The sequence below is a fragment of the Adiantum capillus-veneris genome, chromosome 11 (genome assembly GCF_014529385.1).
Source record: "Adiantum capillus-veneris isolate H3 chromosome 11, ASM1452938v2, whole genome shotgun sequence".
Classification (NCBI taxonomy): Eukaryota; Viridiplantae; Streptophyta; class Polypodiopsida; order Polypodiales; family Pteridaceae; genus Adiantum; species Adiantum capillus-veneris.
The window spans coordinates 148,126,057-148,150,116 of record NC_140941.1 but is presented as its reverse complement, the minus strand read 5'-3'; the positions used below and the strand labels follow the sequence as shown (position 1 = coordinate 148,150,116).

The window sequence follows — 24,060 nt, the reverse complement described above, 5'->3', positions numbered from 1 at the left end:
AAGTGACAAATGTCAAAAATAGGGGAAATAGGTTTAATGCACTGGAAAATTCCCTTGATGGATTCTGATGGATTCTGATGGGAATGCTGATGATCATGCTGTGTGCAACCGGAGGATATGCATCTAATCTAAGTGACTGGTCATGCACGGTCTGCGAACAGACCCACAAAAGTGCCAGGTCACTTCCTATTCTAGACCGACTTGACTGAACTGAACCCTGGTCATGCTGTAGCTTGTCCACGGACACATGGGTTTGGATGTGTCACGTGACATCCCCTCCTTTTCAAAGTGAGGTACTGGTAACGAACTGTATGGCGTCGAGGGAGATCACCAATAGCATCCGCAATTCTGGAAGAGACTCTTCGCTGGCCCACTTTAATGTGTGGGTCGTGCGGTACTTGAACTTCATAAAGGTCTGCAATGCTTGTTTCTTTGGGCCGCGCTGAAAGCAACACAAAGTCTTCTGTGGCTCCTTCAATGCTTCAACTTCGTCGAGAGTCATGCTTCTTTCTTCTTCAAAAATCTCCATGGCTGAAAAATCCTGAAACCACTTCCAACACAAAAACATGGACATACCTATTCCATGTAAAGTGACTGGAAAAAATCTTGTCTTCCTCAAAGATTGTGCATGCAATGTAGACGAACAAAGAGACGGAGTGTCAAACTGTTCACCACACACACGCAAACAATGAGATCGAATCTTTCTCTTCTGACCTAAATCAATCAACTGTGGCAATTCACAACGGAAATGCCTATGCTTAGTGCTCATACTTTCATGTGCTTTTTCTACAACTGTGTCGTACCAAGGAAGAGACATAAAATGTGACTTCATTGAATGCATACTTGTCAGCTTTTCATGAACAATCCGCATACATCCTGCTCATTCATGAGTGAAACGTGCTCAACGTACAATACGTCATGCCTAGGAAAAGGGATCACATAAAGACGCTGACAAAAATACAGGAAACGATCACGAATGAAACACTCGTACAATGCGTGCGTATGAATCATGCGAACACATAATACTTCCTGTGAGGGTTCTTTGGACCTAGGCTCGAGAGCCAAGATTGGTTCTTCGTGTTTGATCGAATCTTCCTGTGGGGATTCTTTGGACCTCGACTCGAGAGCCAAGATCGGTTCTTTGTGATTGATCGAATCTGCAATGAGATTAGCTTCACTAGAGGAAGTATCAACTAACGCATCATCCTTGTGAACAATCACATCATCTTCATGCAACTCATCAAGCTTGTGAGAAATCACATCTTGATCATGCAAATCATCATGCTTGTCATTGTCATCCAAATCATCATGCTCATCATTATCATTCAAATCATCATGCGTATCATCATGCAAATCTTGTGTGTCATGCTTGGGAGAAGAAGAGACTGAGAGAGTCTCCTTTTCCTGATTTTGTGCAAACTGCGCCTGCACAATAGGAAAGAGTCGCAAGAACTCTTTCATGTGTTGGTCGCTCTGTTCTTGTCTTGCTTTGGTCTTGCGATCAAATGTTGCTCGTCTTTCATGGTTCTCGCGATCCAATTTGGCTTGACTTTCGTTGTTCTCGCGATCCAATTTGGCTTGACTTTCTTTGGCTTTCAAGTCGTACTTACGCTCTATGGATGCCACGCTTTCTTCATAGTCACGATCTATGGCTGCCAGTGTTTCTTCGTAGGCCTTTCTTTCTGCTTCTCTTTCTGCTTCTCTTTCTTCGCGTTCTAACTTCATGTCCATCACCATCTTGTCCAAAAGCTTCATAGGATCTGGTGCAATCTTTGGCGTAGATGCGGAAGGGTCGGAAAAACCTCTTGGCGAGGAAAATTCTTCTTCGCCTCTCTCATGCTCATCACCTCCAAGCGAAGTATCCATTCCGCTTCGAGTGATGACCATCCACTGAAGTCCCATGGAGGGTTCTTGTGGGTTCTTGTGGTCTTGGGTTCTTAAGTTCACGAGGAACTTCGGTTCTTGGGGTTCTTGAGGTTCTTTAGGTTCTTTCGCTTGCAATCTGTGTTTGAGAAGGATCTTCTCTTCACCCGAGTTCTGCTCTTTTTTGCGGGCGCACCCCTTGGCGGCCTTGCGCTCACACCAAGGTTGCTTTTTCCAACCTCACGTCGATTGGCACAGTCCGCTCTCAATGAGTGAAAAGAGGCACACGGGGAGGCTGGACAAGCCCTTCTTTCCTAGGATTCTTGTCACTCTTCAAAACACGATCGTTTTTTTGCTTGTAGCGAACTTGGTTTACGTGCGACCGCTACAAGCAAAAAAAAAAATTATGTGGTTCTTGTGGTTCTTTCCTTGAGTGATACAGAACACTGCCAAAGCTATGATACCAATGTAAGGTGCAGCGGAAGTCAATGTCGAACTTTGCTCAAGATGAGAGCTCCGAACTGTGCTCAAGGTTCCTTTTACTTACGGAAGGGAGAGCCTTCCGTTCCCTTAGTGAGAGTGCAATAGACACAAACAAAGTGAATGGACATTGTGCGTGAAGATGCATGAGACTAAGAGATAGAGAAGAGAATACGACACCAGAGACATAAAACCCTCCTCCAAGGGCCCCACTCTCGATGGCGAGAGTGGTCTACTATTGATTGCACAAATCTCTACAATGCTTGGAGACTTGCCGATGATGTCGACGACGATGAGGACGATGACTAGACAGGCTGAAATCTGAGAATGCTAAGGGCTGAAATCTGCAAATCTTTATCTGCTGAATTTTGACTCTATGTCGGTGACGATGTCGATGGCAATGATGCGACGACGACGCGCTGAAAACGCAGATGCTGAAATCTGCGTTTTCCAGGCTGAATCTGCAAGCTTCGCGGGATCTGACCGTGCGGCGAGGATCTGCTGCCGGAAGGTGAGATCTGCGAGGTTCGGGACTTGTTCTGCGATGTCTAAGTGCTGAAAACTGAAAACACTGGTGCTTGTGTTGGTTCCGTCGCAGTAGATCTGCAAAACGCTGAAATGCCTGGCAGATGCAAAAACGCTAGGGCTGAAAATGGTCCTGTTGCGGTGAATCTGCTAACGCTGGGGCTTCTGCTTCTTGCTATCACCAGGAATCTGCAAGATCCAAAAACGCTGGCTGATCTGGTCCAAAACACTAGGTTTATGTTGTGAGCAAAAACGCTAGGCCTCTTGGGGGTTCTGCTCAGAAGTTGCCTGTTGAGCGTGTGCTCCTGCTGCCTCTTCTGCCAAAAAGTGATAGCTTTGGTTTCCTTATATACAAACATAGCAAGATTGCCCTACCTACTTTCCAACAAAAGTCACTTAAAAATAATAAGTGAAAAATGTCAAAAATAGGGAAAATAGGTTTAATACACTGGAAAATTCCCCTGATGGATTCTGATGGATTCTGATGGGAATGCTGATGATCATGCTGTGTGCAACCGGAGGATATGCATCTAATCTAAGTAACTGGTCATGCACGGTCTACGAACAGACTCACAAAAGTTCCAAATCACTTCCTATTCTAGACTTACTTGACTGAATTGAACCATGGTCATGCTGTAGCTTGTCCACGGACACATAGGGTTGGATGTGACACGTGACACCTCGTTTTCTTCCACTTCGGGTTGTTCATCAGGCTCCCCATCATCAGGCACATCACCTTTAAAAGGTTTCAAGAGACTCGCATGAAATGCATTGTGAATCCTCAAGTATCAAGCAGTTTCAGTCGGAAGGAGACATCATTTATCTTTTCAGTGATCTGGAAAGGTCCGTAGTATCGCATACTAAGCTTTGGAAAAAGCCTCTTCTTTCCCTTTTTCTTTCTCAGGCGTGCCTTCTCAAAACGTAAGAGCACCCAATCATCCTCCTTCAATTTCAAGTCGCGACGATGGCGATCCGCTGCCTTTTTCTATCGTTCTTGAGATTTCTGCAAAGTCTCGCAAACCTTGGCAAAAGCCGTATCTAAGTCTCGTGTATATTCATCGGCTTCAAAAATCTTATCTTTCGTGCTTAGGAAGGGTGGAACCTTTGTAGCACCTTCAACAATCTCAAATGGTGCCTTCCCCGTCGAAGAGTGTATCGTGTTATTGTAGGCAAATTCCACTTTTCCCATTGAGTCTTCTGATCCGAGATATAAGACTTCAATAAATCTAAAACCACTGAATTGGCAATCTCAGATTGCCCGTCGCAGTCTGCAGGTGGAACGATGACGAGAACTACAACAGCATGTCAATGTTCTCCAAATTGCCTTTCAAAACAAACTCGTAAATATGAGGTCTCTGTCAGAGACAATCGTCTCAGGCATGCCATGCAATCTGAAAATCTGGGCCACAAACAGTCTCGCTAAGTGTGATCTGGCTTGACTATTTTCTTCGCGGGAATGAAATGAGCCTGTTTGCTAAATCTGTCAATAACAGTCCAGATACCATCGTGACCACTTTGTGTTCTCGGGAGATCAAAAATAAAATCCATTGCAATACTTTCCCAGGGGCGGGTGGGTATGGGCAAAGGCTGTAACAATCCCTGTGCTTTATGCCTATCAAACTTGACCTTCTAACATACTAAGCAACTGCGCACAAACTCTTCCACATCCTTTTTGAGTGTCGGCCAAAAGAAGTATCTTTCTACCCCTTTCATGGTGGTAGCAATGCCACGGTGACCCATAAAAGGTGGACAGTGGCATTCAGTCATAACCTTTTCCCCAACAGCTGTGTAACGCACAACATGGTTTTTCTCATCAAGTAGCCATCCCGTATGGAATATCCCGCTACTATCTCCCCATCCCGTATCCGTGTGAAAACGTCTGCAAAATCTGTATCTATTGCATACTGGTCAACCATATCCTCGAAGCTCCTATGATGTATCGCGGAAATAGCCAGAACCAACGGCTTCCAAGACAAAGCATCTGCCACCACATTCTTCTGTCCCTAAACATGGACAATCTGGAAGTGAAACTATGACAAGATGTTCGCCCACCGCATCTGCTTTTCCGAAAGCTGCTTCTGTGACAAGAAGTAGCGCAAACTCTGATGGTCTGTAAAGACAGTAAAATCCGCTCCGAGTAGGTAATGCCGCCACTGAGTACGAGCATGGATAACCGCCAAAATCTCTTTCTCATAAATCTGTGCTGTCATCTCCGACCTTGAGAACAATCGGCTCTCATAAGCAATGACATGGCCTTCTTGCATTAAGACCGCACCCAGACTACGACCACAAGCATCACAATATACTTCAAATGACTTATGCAAGTCCAACAAAAGTCAAAACTGGTTCTGTAGTCAATTTCTCTTTCAATGTCTGAAAGGCAATCACCTTTCTGGATCCCCACGAGAAAGGGACTCTTTTCTGTGTCAAGATATGCAAAGGGGAAGCAACCTCTGCAAACTTTCGAATGAACCGCCTATAGTACGAACACAATCCCAATAAGCTTCTAACTTCATGGACATTGTTCAAATCGGGCCAATCACGTATAGTCTCTATCTTGGCCGCATCCATTTTCACTCCTACTGCTGAGACAATGTGTCCCAAAAAATGTATCTCTCGTAGGAAAAATTCACTTTTGTTTGCATTAGTCACTAGCTTGTGATCTCGTAAATGCCTGAAAGACCTGAAGCAGATGATCTCTGTGTTCTGCCTCATTCTTGCAGAAAACAATGATATCGTCAAAGAAAGTGCCAACAAATAGCCTGTACTCTCGAAAAATCCTGTCCATCATCCGGTTAAATGTCGCAGAAGCATTGGTTAAGCCAAAAGGCATCACCAAAAACTCACATAACCCAAAAGTCGTCCGAAAAACTGTCTTGTAGACGTTGGGATGGGGGAAATGGGAACACACCCGATACACACGCTAACTGCCTCACTATAGCCCAGCAGGTATCCAGCACCCCAAGCCACACAGAATCACACACACATGCACACTTTCTACAACTTGCACTGAACAGCCTCGCTTATGAACAACTTCGGCTACACACAATCACATTTCCGATGCACACGCCAATGCACCCATATCTGTAAACACACTCACACCGGGAGACCTCGCAAGCCTCGACCGCACACAAAACCACTCTCAATTTGCAACCACAATCAATCTCTCGCTCTCTCTCTGCGCACACACACCAAAGACCCGGAGCCACCGCTAATACGGGCACTATGCACGAGACGAGATGGTCGAGAAGAATGATAGCAAATCCCAATCCCAAACTCTAATCCAACCAGACCACACAATCACTTATGCATAGCAACAGAACAAGTTTTTGGGTACACTAGTGTCATCAGCCATAGCTTTGTAGCCAATGGTTTCCCTATGCGTTCGATCCATGGCCGCCGGCTTCTCTATTGCGTATGGCATTCTTCACAACTGCAATTCATGATCGATTGGTACTCTTTCTCCGTTCCTGGCTTCTGGCAGCCCTTGGCGGCCCCTTTACCTTCCCCTACCTGCACTTGATGGCCCTTTCCTCCAACCCAATAACGCTCCCCAGCACCTTCAACTTACCCTCGGCCCTGGCGGCCTTGCTGTAATGATGCCCCACCTCCTCTTTCCCTTCTCATGCAGCCCATGGCGCACCTGTAGCTGGCCACCCCCTGCTCTGTCATCCAATGCTCAGGCCCCTGGCGGCATCTCCACTATGGCCAGACCCTTCGAGTCCCTGGCTACCTTCAACCAAAAAAAAACGATGCCCTCTTCTTCTGCCAGTCCTTGGCGACCTCTCTCCTCTGCATATAGCGCTGCCAGCTACTCGATAGTGCACCCCCCCTCCTGTAACTGGCGCCAACTCCCTTTTGTCTTCAACAAACCGTACACAGGCCCTTACCATGCAGCCCCTACGTCCTTCATCTCCTGCATAGCGCTCGCGTGCACCTGGCTGTAATAGCGCCGTCCTGAAAGTGGCGACTCTCCCTTGCTCCTCACCCTCTGCAGCTCACGGCTTTGCATGCCCGCCACCCCCTCGTTACCTCAGCTGCAATCCTTCTTCTATCCACCTCTGCCTGCTACCCAGTATGGCACTCCCCTCATGCTCTCCCTCTGTACACTGCGCCACCCCGTGCGGCCCTCTTCCTTTGATGGGCTGCAGCCCTCGCGGCCCCTCACAGATGCAATAGCGCTCCTCCCCAACTCTTGGGCCCCTTTCTCCTCATATGGCCACCTGCATGCGGCCCCCTTAGCTGACTCCTCGGTCCACATGCAGACACCACAGATGGCACCACATTCCAGCATGCAATGGCCTCCCAAAGACAACGCCCCCTCTTCTCCAGCCAACTGCAGCTTACTGCCCTCATTTTTTTTAGCATGGCAAACCTTTCAAAAAAAATTTATCTTGCGCCTTAGCGGCCATTCCCACCTGTGGTCGATCGCAATCCCAAGCACCGCCAAGTGGGTGGACCATGAGGCCACAGTAGCCGCGTCCGAGTACTCCCGGCTTCAAGTAGCCCTAGCAGCCCCTTTCGAGTCGCACTTCAACTACTTTGTAATGTGCCGGTAGTGGAGGTCACCCCGATTGTGGACCATCCCGAACTTGCCGTAATTATAACAAATAACCTCACTTCAATCTTTAGTCCTTGAAACAGCCCTCCAAAAAAAAACCTCATGGCCAAATAATGGGACTGTAGATTTGCCATAGAGTAAATTCCCAGCATCGACGAGCATTTTACTTATGAGAGATTCAAAACCGATGCCTGACCTGCTAATTGCCACATCTGGCATACACATCTTTGTGGGACCTATTCCCGGTTGCCTTCTACTATCACACTGTTTGTTGCCTTTCACCTGCTGTTGACACTTTCCATGGTCCGACACACCTTACGTGCACCATCATTGCCCAACCCCTTGTTGAGCATTTATGCTCAACCATAGCATTATTTAGGTAATATATCAATGCATAAGAAGAAAACTGATAGATATTATTTACATAAGCATTAGATAGATAGAGAGAGATATTCATCTGCTGTAGAGCCCGCCTGGGTCAAATGGAAAGCCATAGGCTCTCCTAACTGTGAAGCAAACTCCGCCGGAATCAAATACGTGGCATTGAGCACCTGGTACTTGTCCAAGCCTTCTACTATCACACTGTTTGCTGCCTTTCACCTGCTGTTGACACTTTCCATGGTCCGACACACCTTACGTGCACCATCATTGCCCAACCCCTTGTTGAGCATTTATGCTCAACCATAGCATTATTTAGGTAATATATCAATGCATAAGAAGAAAACTAATAGATATTATTTACATAAGCATTAGATAGATAGAGAGAGATATTCATCTGTTGTAGAGCCCGCCAGGGTCAAATGGAAAGCCATAGGCTCTCCTAACTGTGAAGCAAACTCCGCCGGAATCAAATACATGGCATTGAGCACAGCCATGCGTCCATAATACATGCATAATCAAGCTTTTTTCTGCACCTGTAAACCCGAAAACAAGCCTCTCGTGCAGCCTGACATAACTTCGACCTTCAACCTGTATCCATATACTGGCTTCATATATAAAACAAGCCTGTAAACCAACCTGTGAAGCATCTGCACCTACATCATAGTCTCACCTGCTAGAGAGCTCTCCATAGCAGACCTCTCATCAAGAGAGCTTTGCAAACCATGCAAAACTACCTGTAAAGCGGATTTCAAAAGCATGTCCATCAATAGCACAACACCCACCTTTAGCAACCTGTCTTCCACTATCGCTGCTTCTTGCATAGCCCAACCTACCTGTGTGCCAAGCATACCCTCTATTGTGGATCCTTCAAATGGCATACATTCCATACCTGACTCGCCATGCCACTCTTTGTCTGCCATAGCCTTTGACACTTCATCTTCAACCACTTCATGAGAGAGCAAATCGGATTGCTCGATTACCTTTGTCTGCTCTTCAAGGGCTTCTTCTACGACCATATCACCTGCTAAGCAAGAGAGAAAGCCATGATCTATTACCTCCTCTTTTGGTAGGTCGACATCGCCAACACCTTCTGGAGTGCACTGCCGCTCTTCAATACACTCGGTAGGGCAAGGTTGCCCAACCCCCTGGGCTAGCTTCTTCCTGTACAACTTTGACCATTGCTTTGCAAACACCATCACACTTTTCTTGCGAGCTCTGATCCATAGCTTCCTTTGAGTCTTCATGCATACACTCTTCGGCTAGGACCCCATCCTTGCTAGCCGGACTAACACTCTTGTATAGAATCACACCAGCTTGGCGGCACAAATTGAAACGAAGAACCGAAACGGCTTACCAATGATGAAGCAACTATCTCTTTGACAGTTGAACTCCCCTTTGGCTTCATGGCATGACGCAGCTCCATTGTCGAGCGTAATCCATAGTGTGCCGGCTTCAACAAACCCATCTCCAGCTTCTTCTTTGCTTTCCTGCTTTTTGCCTTTGCCAAGCAAACCATTTGCGCATCGTCCTCTGCACCACCGCACTCGACCTTCTCTCTGATTCGTGGATGCAAACAGGCTAGAAACTGCTCTCGCTTGAAATGATCTCCATTTCGCACACATGTAGAATCAGCTAGTCTCTCCCAAATAGACTCGAATTTACTCAGAAACAAAGAAAAATCTTCACTTACATCCTGCTTTAGCTTGCTCAATTGCTCACCCAAGTCTGATGGAGAAACCCGTTTTTGAAAGGCTTCAACAAACTATTTGCGAACCTCGCTCATCGACTGACGATCTGCAACCTTCAAACCTTCGAACCAGGTTTTGGCTCGACCTTGTAGAACCAATGGTAGGGCCCTCAATTTGGCTTCATGTCCACAAATTCTCAACTGCAACAGGTATAGCTCCAGATCGGAAAACCAATCTGCAGCCTCTTCTTCTCCAACAAGCACCAAGTCAATATCATGCATCATCTTCAGGCTTTAAAGCTTCACCGAGGAGCAATCAGTAGATCCTCAGTGGGGGCACCACTGATGGGATGGGGGAAATGGGAACACACCCGATACACACGCTAACTGCCTCACTATAGCCCAGCAGGTATCCAGCACCCCAAGCCACACAGAATCACACACATGCACACTTTCTACAACTTGCACTGAACAGTCTCGCTTATGAACAACTTCGGCTACACACAATCACATTTACCGATTCACACACACATGCACACTTTCTACAACTTGCACTGAACAGCCTCGCTTATGAACAACTTCGGCTACACACAATCACATTTACCGATGCACACACCAATGCACCCATATCTGTAAACGCACTCACACCGGGAGACCTCGCAAGCCTCGACCGCACACAAAACCACTCTCAATTTGCAACCACAATCAATCTCTCGCTCTCTCTCTCTGCGCGCACACACCAAAGACCCGGAGCCACCGCTACCAAAGGCACTATGCACAAGACGAGATGGTCGAGAAGAATGATAGCAAATCCCAATCCCAAACTCTAATCCAACCAGACCATACAATCACTTATGCATAGCAACAGAACAAGTTTTTGGGTACACTGGTGTCATCGGCCATAGCTTTGTAGCCAATGGTTTCCCTATGCGTTCGATCCATGGCCGCCGGCTTCTCTATGCGTGCGGCATTCTTCACAACTGCAATTCGTGATCGATTGGTGCTCTTTCTCCGTTCCTGGCTTCTGGCAGCCCTTGGCGGCCCCTTTACCTTCCCCTACCTGCACTCGATGGCCCTTTCCTCCAACCCAATAACACTCCCCAGCACCTTCAACTTACCCTCGGCCCTGGCGGCCTTGCTGCACTGACGCCCCACCTCCTCTTTCCCTTCTCATGCAGCCCATGGCGCACCTGTAGCTGGCCACCCCCTGCTCTGTCATCCAATGCTCAGGCCCCTGGCGGCATCTCCACTATGGCCAGACCCTTCGAGTCCCTGGCTGCCTTCAACCAAAAAAAAACGCTGCCCTCTTCTTCTGCCAGTTCTTGGCGACCTCTCTCCTCTGCATATAGCGCTGCCAGTACTCGATAGTGCACCCCCCCCTCCTGTAACTGGCGCCAACTCCCTTTTGTCTTCAACAAACCGTACACAGGCCCTTACCATGCAGCCCCTACTTCATCTCCTGCATAGCGCTCGCGTGCACTGGCTGTAATAGCGCCATCCTGAAAATGGCGACTCTCCCTTGCTCCTCACCCTCTGCAGCTCACGGCTTTGCATGCCCGCCACCCCCTCGTTACCTCAGCTGCAATCCTTCTTCTATCCACCTCTGCCTGCTACCCGGTATGGCACTCCCCTCATGCTCTCCCAGAGGTACACTGCGCCACCCCATGGCGGTCCTCTTCCTTTGATGGGCTGCAGCCCTGGCGGCCCCTCACAGATGCAATAGCGCTCCTCCCCAGCTCTTGGGCCCCTTTCTCCTCATATGGCCACCCGCATGCGGCCCCCCTTAGCTGACTCCTCGGTCCGCATGCAGACACCACAGATGGCACCACATTCCTGCATGCAATGGCCTCCCAGAGACAATGCCCCCTCTTCTCCAGCCAACTGCAGCTTACTGCCCTCATTTTTCTTAGCATGGCAAACCTTTCAAAAAAAAATTATCTTGCGCCTTAGCGGCCATTCCCACCTGTGGTCGATCGCAATCCCAAGCACCGCCAAGTGGGTGGACCATGAGGCCACAGTAGCCGCGTCCGAGTACTCCCGGCTTCAAGTAGCCCTAGCAGCCCCTTTCGAGTCGCACTTCAATTGCTTCGTAATGTGCCGGTAGTGGAGGTCACCCCGATTGTGGACCATCCCGAACTTGCCGTAATTATAACAAATAACCTCACTTCAATCTTTAGTCCTTGAAACAGCCCTCCAAAAAAAAACCTCATGGCCAAATAATGGGACCATAGATTTGCCATAGAGTAAATTCCCAGCATCGACGAGCATTTTACTTATGAGAGATTAAAAACCGATGCCTGACCTGCTAATTGCCACATCTGGCATACACATCTTTGTGGGACCTATTCCCGGTTGCACCTGGTACTTGTCCAAGCCTTCTACTATCACACTGTTTGCTGCCCTTTACCTGTTGTTGACACTTTCCATGGTCCGACACACCTTGGGTGCACCAACGTCTCCCGGCGCGATTCTAATCAGATCAATCCTGCTAAAGCACGAGGATCCCTGTAATCTATCGAGTATATCATCGATCCTAGGAATCGAAAATATGTTCTTGATGGTGATTTTGTTGAGAGCTCTATAATCGATGCACATTCTCCAAGATCCGTCTTTCTTCAAAACCAACAACACTGGAGAGCAATACGGTGAAGTACTAGGCTGGACAAGACCCTTTTTCAAGAGGTCTTTCACTTGGTTCATAATCTCTTCATTCTATGCTCGGCTCACACGGTAAGGTGGCCGGTTCGGTGGTGTGCTTCCAGGTGTCAGATCAATGGTATGATCTTCAGGACGAGCAGATGGTAACTCGCCTAGTAGGCCCCTCTGAGAAGCAATGGGCGTGAGTGCAGAAAATCTTGGCATTCTTTATGAAGTTTAGACATATTTGTCCTATCCTTATCGCTCAATTCTTTCATAAAGATCGAAATGGATTTCATTAATTTAGAAACGGCCGAAGCAGATACAATAAAGGCACACTCGCCCTTCAGTTTAATATCAAGTACAATGGCTCTGCCCTTCTCTGTAGTCGATGTCACTTTCCTCGCCCGATAATCGACCACGGCGTTGTTCTTGTGGTACCAAGGAATCCCTAAGAGAACATCACAACCTTCCAAAGGCATTATGAAAAAGTCCTCATGCCCCAAATACCCCTGACAATGCAACCAAAGTTTGCCAATGACAGGTGTAATGGCTATGTCCCTGCTGAGTGCCGCTAGAACAGCCTCCGCAAGTGGCCCCATCCGATCGGGAGTGATCTCGAGCCGCACCGCAATTCCGGTGAAATGAAGTTTGCCTTGGCTCCTCCATCAAAGAAGATCAGGGCCTCTTGGTCTTTCACTTTGCCCCAAGCTTGGCAAAGTTCTGTACTCTCGTCCATGGTGTTGGGATCGGTACCCACACAATCTGGAACCAGTCTTGTTTTCATCTTACCTTTTCTTCCACGTTCCTCAGCTACTTTCGAACTCAGGCCTGTTGTCGTCCTTGTCATTTTGTTCTTTGTGTGCCTTTTTAAGGCACTTCGCGGAGATATGTCCATGTTCCCCGCATCCAAAGCACTTCCCCTCCCTGATGAAGCGAGCTCTCTCCCGAGGAGTAAGCTTAGGTCGTGCATCCTTCTTCTCTGGGTTGCTCTTTCTCTTTCTACTTTCATTCCCTGAAGTCTATTCGGCTCGTTGTGTCATGACCTCATCGGTGAAGTAGGTCAAACTACCAGAATGAATGGCAAAGCCCCGCTTCACATGACTCATCAACTCCTGAATAGAAGCTGACTTTTGTTCCAAGCAGTGATCTCGGATCTCTGTAGGTAGACCCAAGGTGAACCGCTCAATCTGTTCTCTGAACGAGATCTTCTTGAATGAAGAGGCGGGTAGAAAAGAGCTCCAGAATCTCTCACAGTAAGCATCCACTGTATCTCTCTTGGTCATCCGAAGATGATTCCAAGCAACTCGTATATCGAGTTCATACTCTTGCGTCAACCAAGAAGAAATAAAAAGCTTCTTAAATTTCAACCATTTAACTGGCGCAGCCTTGTTTAAAAGAAGCGTGGACCACCAAGTTTGAGCATTCCCCTTAAAATAAGAGGCAGCTCTCCGAATCTTGGAGTGCTCTGAGTAGCGTCCTCCCACGAAAGCGATGTCAAACTGCTGTATAAAAGACAAAGCCTTCGAAGCATCTTTGTATCTTGAAAAAGTGTCAAATTTGATCGACTGTCCACCTTCCTTAAACTCTCAGAGTTTCTTGCTTTTATCTTCCAGAAAGTCGTACTGGATGGCTTTATAAAAATTCTTCTTGTTCGCATAAAATTTTCCATCATCAGAGTCTGAAGTATCCGTAGACGAGTCCTCTGAAGAACTGTCACTCACTGGGCGAGATTTAGACTTCTTTGCCTTTTTCTTGCCCTTTCTGAAGCGTTGTTTTTTGCTTCGCTTTTTGCCTTTTCGGTCTTCTTCGCTCGAATCTGAAGAGCTAGAAGAATTGTCAGAAGAAGAAGAAGAAGAACTGGGTACTTCTTCAAATTGAACACGCTTCTTCTATTTTTTTGCTTTATCAAATGTCGACTGACGACCCAAATAACCCGGGAAGTCAGTGCCTTTCTTCTGCTTTTTGCATGCTTTTTGGGCTTTCTTCTGCATGTCAAAAAGCTGAGCAATCCGTGCATCAACCACCTCTTCTAATTCCTTCTCTGAATATTGCTTGTGATCAGAAGGTTTCTTGAGAGCAGGTCTCAGGGGTGGTGTTGTGGTTTTCTGCCACTGCGCATGCACTTCCTGAAAAGAAGTCTCGCTCATATATTTTTCCAATTTCGGGTCCTTCACAAAACTGAGCATCATCTTTGTTGCATCGCCGATCAATTGACGACACTTCATCTCTCGTTGCTACGCCTGAGTAGGCCGAGGCGGGCCATACTCTCTCCCGGAATCTTCATTGTGATCCCTGCCCACATTTCCGGATACAGAGGGAGTCGACTAATCCTTGCGTGAAGCCATAGGTGCCGCGGAAAAAAAATTGGGGATCGGATTTCCCGTAGAAGAGAAATCGGCCGCGCTCTGATACCACTGTAACAGACTTGGACACTCCAAGTCAAGAATCAATCACGACAGCACCAAATAACCACTTCAAAACGATTCACAGTTCACAATAGATTTGCACTAGCCCAGCGGAGTTCCGTGCCTAGAGATATTGGCCCCAAAGACTGGCGCCCCTTTCGGTATTTCTTTATGTATTAATCACTTCAAAGTACAAGAGAGTGGTTAGGGTTTCACTCTCAGACTCTACGTCCAGATCCTCTACAGAGTGTGTGCCCAAACCACTTATTTAAAGTTTACAAAGGATGCCAAAAGCAGAGCCCCAAAAGCTTAAAAATAAAGCAAAACTCTTTTCTCTCACAAGCTCACTCTGTAGAGCTTTTAATAAAATAAAAGCAATGGAATTCTCTCTCTCTAGCTCAATTTGCGTAGAGAAAAGCTGACATAAAAGCTGAAAATCTCCGCAATTTACGGGACTATCGTACGGTGCCACGTCAGCATGCCAGCGCGTTTCACGCAATTCAGTCCTGCTACTTTTTAGGGTTAGGGTTAGGGTTAGGGTTAGGGTTAGGGTTAGGGTTAGGGTTAGGTCAAATTTTTAGGATTAGGGTTTTTGGAAAATTTTAAGGTTTGCAGGTTTTAGGGTTAGGATTTCCAAAATTAGGGTTTTCAGCAACAGTCAGGATTTCCTCTCGGGGAGCCACGTCATCACTTTGTGACAGCTTGCAAGACAGAGTCAGCATCAAGGCTGATATTCTGCAACAGTAGTAAGCCTACCTAATAACTCGTTTTGGTCGATGTTTACATCATAGCAGTACCTACACCCTTAGTACCCACCAGTTTGGAGGAGTTTTCATCAGTTATGCATCCACAAGCATCATAAGCATTTCGGATGAGAAAAACCAAAAGCATCCACAAGAAAAAGTTCAGCAATTGTGTCTCATCTTTAACAAGGGGGATGTCATGTGCGCATTGCACTGGAGCCATGTGGAGTCTGGACAAGCTACTACCACAACTCAGCATTAAACTTAGTTAGCTTAGTATCTCACCTGGCATTTTGTGAGCCTCTAGAAGGATGTGCATGATCAAGCACGTCATAGTTGCATACCCTCACTTGCATAGTACAGTCACTTAAGCATAAAGATATACAAACAGTCACTTAAGTCATTTATAAATAAGTGACTTTGACATGACATTTATTAAAAATAGGTTGGGCAAATGGCAAAAAGACCTATAGAAGACTCAATTAATCTTCATGTTTGAGGACAACAGAATCCAGTACCCACAAAGACATCCACCACCCACGGCACCTCAGCACCCACCAACGTTTCCATCGCCAGCACCTCCATCATCATCAATACCCTTAGCACCAGCAACTTAACACCAACGTTTTCAGTCTACAACATCATATCAGCCTAGCATTTTGCATCAAATTCAGCCTCAGCATCAAATCAGCCCTAGCGTTTTGCATCAGATTCAGCCTCAACATCAAATCAGCCCTAGCGTTTTTGCATTAGATTCAGTCCTAGCATTTTCCTCAACATTCATCATTTAGCCATTGCATCAACATTTGTGCAATTAATCAAAGTAAGTACTTGATCTAGCAACAGAGCAAGAGGGCCTAATTGCAAAGTAAGTACTTGCTTAAGAAACAGAGCAAGAGGGCCCTTGGGACCCGGCATACAGTGTCATATCTCTCTCTCTCTCTCTCTCTCTCTCTCTCTCTCTCTCTCTCTCTCTCTCTCTCTCTCTCATATTTTGTTCAGTTCAGTTTCTCAAGTGAAGTAAAGTAGCTTTGTGTTTGTGCGAAGTGCTAGATCTGAGCTAAAATCCTCAAACCCTTCCGCTGCACCTAACAATATGAGGCCAGCATTCTAAGAAAGTTTCATAGGTACAAACTTCATTATTGAAACACAAAACACCATATAGTCTATGACTACTTGGTAACTTATATAATGAAGATACAATTAACAACCTTCCATTTTTTTAGCAAAGTCAATTGCTAGGCAGCACAAAAGGCTCAGACCCAACAGAGCCCATGCCAGATTGAAAGTTTGGTCTTTCGCTGAATGTATCATGTACCCAAATTCATTTTTTGGTTGCTACTATAGCCAAAGTCGACTGAAGAAGTCATTCAACCTCAAAAAACAACATTTCTCCTTGATTATAACCTTATTCAAACCTGGAGAAGTAAATAGAGATGCGTACAAAGGAACAGCTCTTTCTAATGCCTTGGTATCTCTCTTCTTTTCTCAAACTAAACCAAGGTCAATAGCACACAAAATAGCTATCAAGCACAAGCCCACAAACCAGGTCCAGACACCACAAGTCATCAAATGGAAAGATATGGAAAATCAAATGGAAAGATATAGAAAGTAAAATCCGTGGTTGATGTTGCTTCATGTAGATACATAATGTCTTCCCACTCCATAGAGACCGAAAATGCGCAAGCTGCTTTTCTCTTGGTCAGTTATCCAAGCTCCCTCATCCATGCATTTGGCATTAGCTAAAACAACACATTATTTGAAAGGAATGTGAAAGTGTATTTTTTAACAAACCATGTAAGCTCAATTAAAAGCTCACAAGGTTTCCACCTCTATCGCATGCAAGCTCAGCAATGTTACAAAAAAGGAACAAATAGTGCAAATTGACATTGGAAAATACGACTGCTGTGTCAGCAAGAGGCTCCAATGTTCTGAAGCATTGTCTAAAATCATGTGCTAGATGGAAGAGAAAGCTTTGGACGTGGCCAGTGGCAAGGAAGAAGTTCAAAGCTCCTTGGAAAATAATTGCCATATAAAAGGTTAATTTAGCTTAAGTAGACTGGCAAAGGTCTTAAGAATTAAACTCTCTCTCTCTTTCTTGGCATAGTTTCCTACGACGTTAAAACAATCATCTTCTTCTTCTTCTCTCTCTCTCCCTCTCTCTCTCCCTCTCATTATTACCCGCGAGGTAAGAGCTCAGCATGTTTGCTCTGTGATCCCAAGTTGCTGCTGGCAGCAGCAACTTCCTCCATTGCCTGATTCACATTTTCTGAAGCTGAGCGCTGGGACAAATGCCACCACAGTTGCGGCTTTCGCAAATATGTGACGTCATCGAGCATCGCTTTTTGCTTCACGTTGGCTTAATTGGATGACCGTTGTTGCAAAGCGTGAAAATTTCACGCCTGCCTCTTGCCTCGCCTATACTCACTGCCTCTTGCCTCGCCTATACGCATGGATGATGGGAGGAGATGGGATCTACAGTGGGATGAATGAGCGCCGTAGATCTCAAGCTTCCGTGAACAATGTAAACTCAAGAAAAATGTAACAAAAATGTCCGAATTTTCTTTCGCGAAAAGATCTACGATGCGCGTTTAATGTCGGGGCCGAAAATTGATGGGAGCCTTTGATCCCATCTCCTATGCCCATGTTAGATATAGCTAATGTGCCTCTCGCTAAATCAATAATGATCGCTTAAGTGCTAATTAATATCTTATAGGAATTTTATTGATCACACGCCGTAGCTAAAAAACCACATGCCATAGTGTACCATCTTTAGTGGAATAAGTAGAAAAACTAGAAGCATCGAGACAAAAATCATGGGTGTAAAACATTTGTACTAGAGCATTAAGTCAAGTGGAATTCGATGATTTGATGAGTCATCTCGTAGTATTGCCAGAGTCTTCTTAAACTTTGATCCAAGCATATTCTAAAAAAAGTACCTTTCAAGATTGTTGCCATGATCGGCGCAAGTGGAACCAAGGTCAAACGGCACGCTTTCTTTACCATCTCCATCATCACTACTTTGAGCATGTAATTGCATCCTCTGCGAGCTTGAAGTTCCACATTGAGCTTGTTAGAAAATTTTTAACTTTTTCCATTTCATTCCTTGTCATCAAACTAGCTTTAGCGTCATGTACCCATTCCGTGTGTACTCATGTCACATGTATTCCACACAATGTGGAACATGGTCTTTTGCATACAAAATGCTTGCTCTACAAGATTTCTTGCGCTATTGTATGAAGTTTGAGTGGTACTTCTTGTGTGACAAGCCTTCTTTGTACATGTGCAAGGCACTTGCATAAATGGCTATGTTGGGTAAGCAAAATCTCCAACTAAACATTATTCTCCTAGCTCACCCCTAACACATTTGTGGACAAGCTCAATGAGTGATGTTGAAATATCAACTTTAACATTAGAGTCACTACACCTAGCTCTAGCTCTAGTTTATGGGAAACCTCTCCAAGCAGGCTTATATGGCATCATTGATTAGCTCATCATTCCATGTTACCATTGCTTCTACAGTAGACTCTCGTACATGGCTATATAAGCCTCTCTTTTCTCGTGATCAAGAGCTAAACTCTTGTATCAAGTGTGTCTTCATTATCTTGAATCTAGTCTCTATATAATCAATCCTAAAATCTTAACATGGTTTAGAGACCTACGTATATATTAGATAGTTGTAGTCTCATTATGGCTTAATAAATCTAACTCTAAGTTATGTTTCTTTAAGACGATTATCATTTACATTATCCATGCTTTGAAATTCCATGATTTTTTAGGTGCATTGCATTAACAAATTCCAAGGTTTTTCCACTTGTGGTTTTACTTGGCAAGAAAAACTCATGTAATCACTTTGAATCAAGGTTAAGTACTACCTATGCTACCTTGTATGTGGGAAGACCTACCTAAATCCTTTGCATTTTTCACTAGGTTCCCTTTATGAGTGAGCTTTATGTAAAACTATCCTCTTAACCTCGCACTATAAATTTTGCCTCAGTCCATAGCCTTTGATCACTGCAATTACACAAGTCACTGCCTAGAGTGCCAACCACACTTTGCAAGATCCCTAGTAGACACATGATACTCGTACTAGACTCATGTTTTACATCTACCAATAGCCTCTTCTACCCATAAAACACGTGTAACATTCACTAGAGTAAGCGCCAACAATGCCATCCAGCAAGGTTAGGTGGTCCCTAGGGTATACTCAAGCTTATTAGAATGTTGAGTTTGAGGGAGGGTGTTGAAATATCAACCTCAACATTAGAGTCATTGTACTTAGCTCGTACTCCATGGAAACCTCTCCAAGAATGGATTATTCTATGACAACATTTATTAGGTCATCATTCCTTGTCATCACTGCTTTAAGTAGTAAACTCTTGTACATGGCTATAAAAGCCTCTCTTCTCTCATAATCAAGAACTAGAGTCTTGTGTTCAATGTGTGTTCATTATGAAGAATCTAGTCTCTCTCTCTAATCAATCCTAAAATCTTAACAAGTGAAGTTCAAGGAGTCATATATTGACCTTGCTTATCCAACATTACAGCTCCACATAGAACAACTTGTTGACATTATCAATATAGCAAGGTACCTTTGTGGCTCAAGTAAACCATATAGTTCTCAATAGGGGCATAATAGGGACTCGAATGAGAATATGTGAGCCATCAATTTCCCCAAAAACATAGGGTATACCTTGTATGGCTTCAAACTCACTAGCTAGCATCTCAAAGCAAGACAAAGAAGGCCACCGAATGTGGACGTCCCTTAAGCCTAATTTTATTGGTGACTTTGCAAAAATCAAGAACTTTGCCACATGGCATGCTTATTCATATCTCTCAAGGCCTCCAAGTGTGTGATGAAAGCTAACTTGAGAAGGGAATTTCTAATTTGTGTAGTAAGATTTATGGGTTTGCACAAATTGGTGGTGCATTTTTGTATGTATGGTGACACCTTGCCACAACTATAATAGAAGGTCCCCTTGCTAACTCAAAGGCATCTTTTGAGCACACTTAATAAAGAAAAGACTTGAACGAAGTTCTCAAAAAAAAAATTTGTCTTAAATAAGTCAAGTCCTTTCTATGCTTGTCCCCCCTTCTATGATTTATGCATGTATTGAACCAGATACAACTATGCTAATAGAAAGTCCACATTTTCATGTGTGATCTCATCATTAAGTAGTTTAGTGCTCGCCAAAGAGCATACCCTGGCAAAATGCAATGCCTTCTCTTTAGACATCTACATTTCCACTTGTATGCTTACACAAGGTTTCCCTTGTGTACTTTATCCACCCTTTATTGTCGAGGTCCATTTCTTATGCCTTGCCTCACTATCTTTGTCAAAGTCATGTTAGGTTTAGGCCAACTATGAGCAAGTTCAGCCCACAAATCAACCCCTTGTTTCCGAGGGTTGTTGAAGTCATCATTCAAGTGATATGGGTTATCATGGATGATCTAATGTAGCATTCATGATTAATAGTAGCACCATCTTAATCAAGAGAGAGATTGTGTTGATGCACAATGTAGACTTATATTATTGCATTATATTTTTTGTACAAAAGGAGCTCTTTTGTAGAGTTCTAGAAAGCATAAAGGGTGCCATCCATGCATATTAGACTCAATGGCATACTTCAAGGCTTTACACATCATTCACTTTCCACTTAGGATAGTTGATTAGGACACATGTAAGGGGGGTTTCATATAGATGTGAGGTGCAACAAGACCTCCACCCTAGAAAATCTCACCTTATAGGATAAGCACGCAAGTCTCCCAAACACAAGGGTAGATGCGCAAGCTTCCCTAACACAAATGAGGGTTATGGATATACACAAACTACAAACACCTATAAACACAAGTCTATGGTGTTTGTAGATTGGAGGCATTTATCCCCCACAGAAAGGTGCAACTTTTTTGTTTCTCATCATCATTATTGTTGTTGTCATTGACATTGCTAATTTTTATTTCCTTGCTCATTTGGTTGTTTTTCATTTCTTTGTTGATTTCTTGGTCATTTTCTTAGTTGATTTCTATGTCTAGTCCCAGATTGTGACGACGTACATGGGGTTGGTGTTGTTTTTGTAGACATGACATGAATAGTGCACAAATGTTATAGCCCTTGAGGAAGGTCTTGCCATGCATAAGGTGGCAGTGTCTCATCCTTTTAGATATAGACCAAAATTGATAAGCAAACGAAGAATCTTGGAAAATGAGTGGCAAAGGATTTGGTAACTTTTGGCTTATCATCCACATTGTGTGTAGTAAGGATTGTAAAATGAGTGATCTAGCATATAATATACAAATGAGTGATTTAGCAGATAATATACAAATGTACTTCCTTAAGAAGCTAGTTTGCAAGCCCTGCTTTTTGTGTGAATGGGCTCTTGATGAGGTGATATAACCTTTTAAGAGAATTTTTTTATAAGAAAAATCAATTGCCTTTTTTTATTGGTGGTACTAGCACCAAGAGGATTGGCTCACAACATCTCTAAGTGTAAATCATGTTGACATTGTGTACCACAATAGGAGCCGCTAATGAAAGCCTCTAGAAGCTTCAAAGCTAAAATGGAAATGGCCTATGAACTTTGAGGATAGCGGAATTATGAGAATTAAAGAGAGAATTTTTGTGAGATTACTTTGAGAACATAGAGGGTGAACTTAATTGATGGTAGCAACATAATCATAGTACTTAATTAACTTGGCATGAACAATACTTTTGCAAGAGAGAGAGTTTAGAGAACTTGACAACAATTGAGGACCAAATTTATGTGGAGCTGATCCCCCCTCCAATAGGCTTTTGTATTATAGATTATTTCATAAAGAGAGACTTGGTACAATACAATCTTTGTGTTCCTTGTGACCTAGGTGATGCAATGAAGATGGAAAGCTTCATGCATCACGAGCATAACATAGACTTTGCAAAAAGCATGAACTATCCCCAGCCTCAGTCCCAAGGCCTCAAACACCTTCAAAGGTGGAGAGAGCTAGCGAGGAATGAGGGCAGGGAAGAGGAAGAAGAAACATTCATAGGAGAAAGAAATAGTTCCTCAATTATCATCACTCTTCTTGACAACATGCATAATAGCATAGTAATGAAGATGGAGAAGATGGCAAGCTTAAGCATTGAAGCATGGCTCTTGGTTGGATTTGCATTCCATAGCCAAGAGTGTTGGTGTAGGCTCTCAACTTCTCTACTAGCTTGGATAAGGAGATGGAGATCTTGCACTTTGAACTGCACACAATGAGAGAGAGAGAGAGAGAGAGAGAGAGAGAGAGAGAGAGAGAGAGAGAGAGAGAGAGAGAGAGAGAGAGAGAGCTATTATACCCCCCAAGCAAGCCCCCTTCTTGCTATGGTCGACCCCCTCTTCTAGCTCAATCATGGAAGCTCATTGGACCCCTGCAAGCCTTGCCAATCAAATGTAGAGTACATATCAAGCAAACGTGCTAGCCTTAGTACAAGTGTCCCCCTTTCCCCTTTGAGAGAGAGGACTTGAAAAATGCAAAAGCAACTCATTAAAGTAACTAATTTATCATCGGACCCCTTGGGAGGCCAACCAATAGGCTTTAGGCACTCCATGAGGGCAACATGAAGAGAAGCTTGACAAGTGTCCTATTTGCTTTCTTTGTACCAAGCTTCCCTTGTGTGAGGGTGTGTGTGTAACCCCTACAATTAGGGCTCACCCCCTCATGAGTAGGGATATGTTGAATTTTTGGAACACCTTACCCTCAAGCACCTTGGTCATGGATCACCTTAGCACCTTAGTCATTAAGCACCTCAAGCACCTTAGTCAGCAAGCACGACAAGCACCTCAAGCACGAACCTGCATATCCATGACCATACTTGCATATGATGCCCATAGCACACATGAAATAGGAGTGTAAATAGTTCTAAAAAGAAACCAAATACTTTCTATTGCAATCATTTGCAAGCCTTGCTTAAACCTTTGAACCATAATAGAATGTGAAACATAAGTCGCTTCTAGGTACAAACAATGAAACATTGTCATTAACAACACATACCTTGCTATATGCATAAACAACCATCCATTAATGTTGTTTAGCAGCACTTGTAACCTTAACAAGGCATTCTAAGTGTGCTCAAAATGGTCTAGCAAATGGATTTGACCAACACCTAGGGACCCAACCTGCACTTTACAATCCTGAAAGATACAAATGGAAAGATTCCTTACCATAAAACCAGCCTTAAGAGGTAATCTATTAGTGACATGTTGAACGCTAAATGAAAGATTAGTGAAAAAAAAGCAATAGAAACTAGTAACCCTAGGTGTTGCCTTTGCAATCGGAACCCTTGGTGAGCTGCTACAATGTCAAGTCTCTTGGTTAGACTTTGCATGAAGACTGCTCAATTTAGCAGCCAACAGTTACTAACACAGTCTACCGTGGTCAACAGCGTTTGGAATCAATTGAGAAAGTTGAATTTTTCCACTACCACTTGGTAGATTGCAAACTTCTTTCCTTGAAAGTATAGTTGTGCTGAGCTCAAATCATGACTCTCAACACCTATGCAGAGATTGTGTATTAGCTGATTCATACCCCTAAAAATACCACTCCTAGAGACATAATCAATGTTGCAACTAAGCAACAGATCTTTTGCAATTGGAATCTTATTCACCACTAAGTCTTGAGATAATCTTCTTCCTCCATGAACAGAGGAGAAAGATGTCAAATACCCCCAAACAAAATAGTCATACTAGATTTTCTTAGGTGCTTACACAAGAGATTACTTATGTGGAGGCTCTATTAATCTATTCATATCGTGCC

The 24,060-nt window shown here is 44.4% G+C and overlaps 1 protein-coding gene and 1 pseudogene across 8 annotated transcripts in view; both read right to left on the bottom strand.

Moving 5' to 3' along the window:
* Positions 1–17,721, bottom strand: part of LOC147448193 (endoribonuclease Dicer homolog 4-like) — a 191,411-nt gene extending 173,690 nt beyond the window's left edge. For 4 of the 8 annotated variants that reach the window (XM_086524064.1, XM_086524066.1, XM_086524072.1 and 1 more), the window contains exon 1: positions 17,467–17,719. In XM_086524064.1, coding sequence (XP_086380190.1) covers positions 17,467–17,624 — 158 coding nt within the window. In that variant the 5' untranslated portion in view covers positions 17,625–17,719. Of the gene's footprint in view, positions 1–17,466 lie in introns of all 8 variants that reach the window. The other 4 variants (XM_086524071.1, XM_086524069.1, XM_086524067.1 and 1 more) reach the window with 4 other exon arrangements.
* Positions 8,678–9,326, bottom strand: LOC147448194 (uncharacterized; annotated as a pseudogene).
* Positions 17,722–24,060: the final 6,339 nt, after the last annotated feature.